Source organism: Pteropus alecto, unplaced genomic scaffold (assembly GCF_000325575.1).
Source record: "Pteropus alecto unplaced genomic scaffold, ASM32557v1 scaffold143, whole genome shotgun sequence".
Taxonomy (NCBI): domain Eukaryota; kingdom Metazoa; phylum Chordata; class Mammalia; order Chiroptera; family Pteropodidae; genus Pteropus; species Pteropus alecto.
This window is the reverse complement of record NW_006434828.1, coordinates 4,176,781-4,184,208: the sequence shown is the minus strand read 5'-3', so window position 1 is coordinate 4,184,208 and position 7,428 is coordinate 4,176,781. Positions and strand designations below refer to the sequence as shown.

General features: G+C 64.6%; 1 protein-coding gene across 1 annotated transcript in view; it reads right to left on the bottom strand.

Annotated features, from left to right (window-relative positions):
* Positions 1 to 3,417: 3,417 nt before the first annotated feature.
* The window catches only part of AGXT (alanine--glyoxylate and serine--pyruvate aminotransferase), a 7,980-nt gene continuing 3,969 nt past the window's right edge, over positions 3,418 to 7,428 (bottom strand). The window contains exons 6-11 of the mRNA XM_006909909.3: positions 7,061 to 7,145; positions 5,905 to 6,000; positions 5,244 to 5,313; positions 4,369 to 4,464; positions 4,098 to 4,226; positions 3,418 to 3,525 (exon numbers count right to left, since the gene is read on the bottom strand). Coding sequence (XP_006909971.2) covers positions 3,418 to 3,525; positions 4,098 to 4,226; positions 4,369 to 4,464; positions 5,244 to 5,313; positions 5,905 to 6,000; positions 7,061 to 7,145 — 584 coding nt within the window. The remainder of the gene's footprint in view (positions 3,526 to 4,097; positions 4,227 to 4,368; positions 4,465 to 5,243; positions 5,314 to 5,904; positions 6,001 to 7,060; positions 7,146 to 7,428) is intronic.

Genomic DNA, 7,428 nt, shown 5'->3' with positions numbered 1-7,428 from the left:
GGCCGGGCTTCACCTTAGGCCGTGGCTGGTGGCAGAGGGATGTCGTCCCCAGCGACAGTCTGGGGGGCGGAGGGACGTCGTCCCCAGCGACAGTCCGGGGGGCGGCCTCGTGGAAGACGAAGGGGTCGCTGGACAGTGGGCCTCCCGGAGCAGCCGCCTCGTCTCCAGGGATGTGTATCCCATGTGACCTGTGTCCATCCTCCTGTGTATTGCCATTAAGACTCTGAGGACTGAGTGTCCGCACGAGGCCTGGAACTTCAGGCTCGTCCCGACCCGCGTCCCGTGCTGCTTCGTGTGGCGCAGCACCCTACGCGAGATCCCGAATAAAGCAACGCACTTCGCAGGGCAGCTGTTTGCGCGCCGCGCCCCGTCTGCCATGAGGAATGAGGACGGGGCCCAGTGCCCCCCGTGGGTTGTGGAGACGGTGTCACATCCCCGGGAGAGTCCATTTATGGGGTGGCTCGGTTAGCGCCGAGCGGGCTGGAGCAAGCTGGGCTACCCTGCAGGTGTGCGGGCTGGGGCACCCACGGGACGGGGGGCACCACGTGGCGTCTCTGGAAAGCCCTGACGTGGGAGCTGGGGTTCTGCAGCAGAGAACTGCTCACTGTTCAGAACACAGCACCTGGCGCGGTGCGGGGCCCTGGGGGAGAAGGAGCCCCTGCCACGAGACCCCAGGCCACCGTGGGCCCCGAGCTGCCTGTCACGGGCTCCATGGAGTAGGGTCCTCGCCCATGCGATGCGACGGTAAAAATAAGTTAAGGGCGTGAGTATCAGGAGACAGAAGCGAAACTGTCCTTATTCATAGACAACTTGATTATTTACGTAGAAAACCCTAAGGAATCTACTAAGAAACCGCTAGACTTTGTGAATTTAGCGAGGTCGGAAGACAAGGTTAATAGAGAAAAGAGGGCTCAGCTTCCCTATGTCAAACCACTGGAAAGGAATATTTTAAAGTACCATTTACAACAGCATGAGAAAGAGCAAACTCCTAGAAATTCGTCTAACAAAAGCACATAAGACCTCTGCACTGACAACTAGAAGCATTATTACGGATAATTTTTAACATACTTAAATTAACGTTTAGGTCTTTCAAACCTTTAAATTAAACACGTATAAGATCTTGATGATTTCCACTGTGCTCAACTTGATACATAGATTTAGTGCAATTCCCATTGAAATTCCAGCAAGCTCTAGACAAGATAACTCTAAAATTTATATGGAAACTCGAAGGATCCAAGATAGGAAAAACAGCCTTAAAGTGAACGAAATCGGAGGCCCTGCCGCTTCACTACAAGCTGCAGTGTGTGGGGGTTCGGCGCTGACGCTGGGGGGCCAAACACAACAGCGCGGAACGGAGTGGCCCGCGTAGAGGAGCACGTGTGGTCAGCCGACAGAGCGGCTGGGTCAGCTAGACGGGGAAAGGCAGGGTCTGCTCGACACGCTGGTGGGCCGACCGGTTGTCAGCATGGGTGACACCGAACCTCGGCCCCCTTTCCACTGGGTGCACAAAGTCCACACGATGTGGATGACAAACTACACACAGAAGCTGACGCCATCGTCTCTGAAGCAAACGTCAAAAGCTGCCTGTAGGACCACGAAGCAGCCCGATGATCGCCAGACAGGGCACGGACAGCACAGACCACGAAAGCAAACACGGACGGGTAGGACTCATCCACATCTGAAGTATCTGCTCTTTGAAAGACACGGCCGAGAAAAAGAACAGGTAAGACACGAAGCAGAGAACACTCACGACACCTGATCTGACGGTAGCCAGAATCTCTCAAAAAACTCACAGATCAGCCACGAAAAGAAAAATCAATGTGAGCAAACTACTCAAGCTGGCGCTTCTCGGAAGGAGACATACGAATGGCCGATTAGCACACGAAGAGATGCCCAGCACCATCGACCCTCAGGGAGACGCCCGTTAGAGCCAGAGTAGGTCCAACGTCACTCCCTGTGCAGGAAAGACGCCGCCAAACGACGGTGACCCCCTCACGTGTCTGGGAGGGTGCGGAGTAAAGCAGCCTGTTACCGCAGGACCCCGCAATTCCTCGCCCAGGGCTTTGCCCAGGGAAATGAAAACGTGCCACGCAGAGCCTGTGCACGACGGCCCCTTGCGGAATCGTCCAGATGTCCGCCAACAGCACGAATGAGCGGGTCGCGACAGAGCCGCACGACGCAGCGGTGCCAGCAACAGAGACGCGCCACGCGCCCGCGACGCACCGGGCTCTGCAGGAGGCGGGCGCGGCAGCGCGCGAGCCGTGGGGCTCCAATTCCCGCAACACGGATCTGCCGTGATGGAACCGGGGGTGGAGGGGCGTCGACTGGACGGACCTTCCACTGGCGCTTGTCCTTGAATTCTCATCGCAGGGTCTGCTTCCCCGGGAAACCCAGCCAAGGCGGGGCTGCTCCCAGGACAAAGGCCAGAGTCCCAAAGGTGACGGAGGTGGCCCTGCGTGTCCGGCCCCCGGGCTCTCTGGCCAGCTCTGGAGGAGCCCCCAGCCCCGCCTGCGACTTCGGGGACGATGTGATCACGGACGATGTGACCGTGTCCCTTTAGTGCCCGTCTCTGCTGGTGGCCGTGAGCACGTGGGGTGGACAGCCGCTGGTCTGCTCAGTCCCCACCCCAGTGACACAACTGTGCCCAGTGAGGACTTGGAAATGTGGCCGTGGCTGTGACTGCCCGAAGCACGCCCTGGTCAGGAGTAGGTCAGAGGTGGGCCTGGTCTGAAGCTTTCTGGGAGGGACCTCGAGTGAGGGGCCGAGTTGGGGGACAGAGGGAGGGAGGGAGCCAAGCCAAGGAGCAGGGGAGACTGGGGCTGGGGGCCACCTTCAGCTGTACACTCAAGGGTCTGTCGGTTCCAGGGCTAAGACCCTCCCAGATGTTGGCTGCCGGCACTGGCCTGCGTGCCAGGTCACCCCTACACAGGTCCTGGCTGTGCGCTGTAGCCATGTTCAGTCCTTGGCCGCGTGACTCAAATCACAAATCAGCGCTGTGGGCCGTGGGGCGTCTCTGGAGGCTCGTGTGACCTTGCTTTGCAGGCATGAGGTCTGAGGCCCCCGCGTGCCCGTCTTCCAGCCCTGGGGGAGCCCGGTCAGGGAGCAGTGGCACTTCCAAAGGGGTGCAGTCAGGGAGCAGTAGCACTTCCCTGCCGGAGCCTTCCGCAGCACACCCCACACAGCGGGGACAGGTGACCAGCGGGTTCTTTATTAAGCATCCCCAAGGGGACTGTAGCTCATTTGGGAGGAGCTGAGGATCCTGAGCCCAAAGCCCATTTCCAGGAGGTTCCCAGAAGGAGCAGGGCCGCCGGTCTTGTCGCCCCCCCGGCCCCGCTTGCCCCCGTCCGGCTTGCAGAGTCTGCTGGTGCACCCCGTCCCGTCCGTGCTCCTCCGGGAGGGCGTGGCCGGGCACCCAGCTCACAGCTTGCCCTTGGGGCAGTGCTGCAGGGCCTCCTGCAGCGCGTGGATCACTCGGTCCACGTTCTCCCTGGTGGCGTTGCAGCCCAGAAGGCCAATCCGCAGCACCTGGGGGTGGGCAGCATGGATGTCGGGGGCCTAGGCCCCGCCCACCCCGGCTGAGGTCTGGGCAGAGCAGGCAGCTCCTCTGCTGAGGGCCCCCTACCCAGGGTACACCAGGGAAGCCGAGAGCTTCCTGTGGCCACACGGAGCCTCCCGGACCCACGCGGAGCCCGCAGAGCTCGCGAAGGGGACCCAGGGCGGTGACCAGTAAAGGCCACTCAGAATCGCCCGCTCAGCGAGCACAGCCCGACCCGGGCACCGCTGGAGCTGGGCACTGGGCCTCCGGCTGGTCTGCCTCACGGAAGAAGCAAGGACGTTTGGGATGCATTGGAGAGGCTGTACCCCGAGACCTCAGCAGCTGGGGCGGAAGGGGCAGGAGGACACAGTCTGCCTAGACTCAGCCGCCCAAATCCCTGGGGTCCGGGGAATGATGTTCCCTCTGGACACCCCTGCTGCCTCAGGCCCTCTGATGACCACCGACCTCAGCCTGGGGCTGGACACGGGCACAATCTGCTCCATGCGGGGTTGAATCTAGCTTTTGTGGCCGGTGTGGCCGGTGTGGCCGGCCCTTCCCTCACCTTCCCCGTGGAGGGCCCGAGGCCGCCGGTGATCTCGATGGCGAAGTGGTCCATCACGTAGCTGACGATGTCTCTCCAGTCGTAGCCGGCGGGCACAGCCACCGTGGTGATGGTGGGCAGCCGGAGCTCCTGCGGGGCAGGCCAGGCTCAGCACCAGCCGCCGGCTCGGGGCCAGCCCCGCCTGCCCTGGCGTCCGGTGTCAGGGTGGGGGGGGCACGGGGCGGGGAGGCAGGGCTGAGGGGGCTGAGGTCGCCACGGCCCGCCCTCTTACAGGGTCCTTCACGAAGAGCTGCAGCCCTAGCGCCTGCAGACGCCCCTGCAGGTACAGGGCGGTCTCCCGGTGCCGCTTCCAGCTGCTCTCCAGGCCCTGCAGGGGACGGGGCGCCCGGTGTCGACGCAGTGGGGGTGGTGGGCGGGGGCAGCTCCGGGCTGGGGAGGGCTCCCCTTCTGACTTGGATGCTGAGGCCTTGGGGAGCCCCCCTGGAGCCTCCGGCAGTTGGCCTGCTGTCCTGCCAGCCCCCGACCCCCACTGCCGCCCCTGTCTGTGTCCCATGAGGATCCCCTCTCCCCTCCCCACGCGGCTCGCGCCCCTGGCCCACCTTCAGAGCCACCCCCACGAGTCACGGGCCAGCCCAGGTGCCAGTGACCCGACTCCTGCTTGGGCCTAGGGTGCTGGCTTTATGAGCAGACAGCAGAGGCCCAACCCGGCACCACAGCCTCAAGGGGAGGCCACATCCAGCCCTGGTCTCCTTGGGGCCTCTGGGCAAGGGGATGGCAGTGGCCTCTCGGGGAGGCCAGGACGGTGAACGTGGGCCTTGCTGCGGGCCGTGTGTCCTGTCCTGCGTCCTGTGTGGACGTTGCCATGCCACACCAGCTGTCCCTGCCAGGCTGCTGCCCCCGCCTGAGAGCTGCGAGAGGCTGCAGGAAGGGGCCCCGGCGGCTGAAGCTCGGTGTCGTGTTCCTGGCGACCACAGCTGTGGACCTCGCTTCCTGGCTCCTCATTCTGTCTTCTGCACACCTGGCCGCCCTCGCTGGCTTCGCTCAGCGTCCAGTGGCGGAGGACGTCCAGGCCCCACCACCGCATCTGCTGGCCGGGCTCCGGGCCCCCGCCCGCCCAGCCGAGGCCAGCGCTGCCTGTCCCCTCACCTCCTCTACCATCAGGGCCAAGGCCTCTCGCAGGCAGTACAGGCTGACGACAGGAGGGGTGTGGTGGTACCTGCAAAGCAGGGAGGGGCTTGTCCAGCGTCCCTGGGCAGGGCCCAGACAGCAGCCTGTGTACCCCAACCCCAACCAGGCCCGGCCCTCTGACCACGGGGCCACCTTCCGTCCCAGGTGAATGCTGTCCGCTGGGAATTTTGGACTCAGAGCTGGAAAGGCACCTTGATCTGGGAGACCAGGGCTCAGAAGGGGGCTGACAGGCTCCCACCTCCCCACCAGGCCCCCCTTAGCCCCGGTGACCCCGAGAAGCCCATCCTTGTCCCCATGTGTGACATAAAGGGCCTTGGGCTGTGACCAAAGCCATCTCAGAGAGCCCCTGCTCACCCCTTTCTTTTGAGATATGGGTAAACTGAGGCCTAGGGATGAAAAGGCATAGCCAGGTCCAAAGTGCCCGAGGGTGCACTGAGACATCTGGGGACACGGGGCTCCTGTGGGCAAGCGGCTGGCCCCAAGCCCCCGGCCAGGGAGGAAGGCGGGGCCCTGGGCTGGGGCGCCGATGGGGGGCTCGGGACCAGTGAGTGAAAGTGATGGGGGCCGCGGCAGTGAGAGGTCACCCCCACACCCCCCAGCCGCCCTGCGCGACCCTCACGTCCTGGGCGCGCCATCGCAGCCCCAGATGTTGGCCAGCCACTTGACGTCCAAGTAGAAGGAGAATGGCCTCGTCTTCCGTGCGTAGATCTTACTTCTGAGGAGAAGAACCAGCCTGAGCACCTGCCTGTCTGGCCGGGGTGCCTGTGGGGCGGCCTTGCCGGGCCCCCCTGCTTCACAGAAGGGAGCCAAAAAGGGAGCCAGAGGGGTGGGGTCGGCCCCTCGGGAGGCCAGTGCTGCTGGCCCTGGGGCCTGGCCTGCACCTCCGCCTCTCGGGGACCTGGCCTGGCCCGCCCTCCCCAGCCCCCTCCATGGAGTCGTCCTGCCTTGTTCCCCCGGCCAGTGAAAGGTGACATCACTTAAAGACAGGGTCCCTGGCTGCGCCGGCGAGCGGGGCACATCCACGTGATGGAGAGGAAGCCAGGGCTCCCGCAGGCTGCCGCATCCCCGGGGTGTAAACTGGGAAGCTGGGTGTAATACGGGGCTCCTCGGGCAGGGCCGCCCCAGATTGGCCTGAGCAGACCGGGCCTCTCCCCAGCTCTGGACTCGGACTCAGCCACCTCCTCACCCCGTCCACACGGGATCCCTCTCTCACCCCAAGTGTTGTTCTGGTGAATGGCACGGACGTCCCCTGCTAGGGCTGGTCCCCCATCCCCTCCCCAGCCCACCCGGGCCTGGCTCAGGGTCTGGACACGGGACGTGGGGACGTGTTGGGATTGCGGCAGAGCACAGGTGGCCCCAGCCCACCCCATGGCACGGCTCCTGCACCAGCTCCTGGACGCTGAGCCGGGTGGAGCCAGTGGGGGGCTGGCACAGGGGGCTGGCACAGGGTGGGGGGCCGGTCCTTGGCTTGATGGAACGGCAGGGCCCGCCTCCCACACACAAGCCTCCATTAGGACTGTCTTCTGGACGCCAGCCTGGCTAGGCCGCATGCTACACACCCGTGACCGTCACCGCACCCAGCTCCTGCTCCGGGAACCAGAGCTCTGGCACCCCTGTCCTGGGTGGCCCCTCTCCTGGGGTGGGTGGCGAGGGTTCTAGAGGTGTCTCTGAGCACGACGAGGTGCCCTTTCCTCGCCTGCTTCGTCCCCGCCTCCCGGGGTCCCTCGGCCTCGTTGCTTGTCCAGCCCTGGCCTGGCATTCCGGGGGTCACTCACTTGGCCTTGTCACTGAAGGAGATGAGCGAGGTGCCTGGAGGGGCGTTCAGGACCTTCTGGGAGCCCGAGTACAAGACGTCGATGCCTACAGGGAGGGGGTGCACGCTTGGGGGGCCGGGCCCACCTGGTGGGGGGTCGCTGTGGCCCAGGCCTGGGCAGGTCTAGCAGAAGTCTGGGTAACCTGGGGGCCCAGGCACCTGGTGTCTGAGTGAGGGGACAGGCCTGTGGGGCCGGGCCGGCCCCGTGGAGTCTGACACTATGTCGGGGCAGGCGGGGATACCCCGTGAGGGGGCGCGGAGGGAGCCGGGCGGCGGGGACACGAGTGTCTCCCCTCGCCTCTCCAGGCCCCGCCCCCGCCCCGGCAGCCG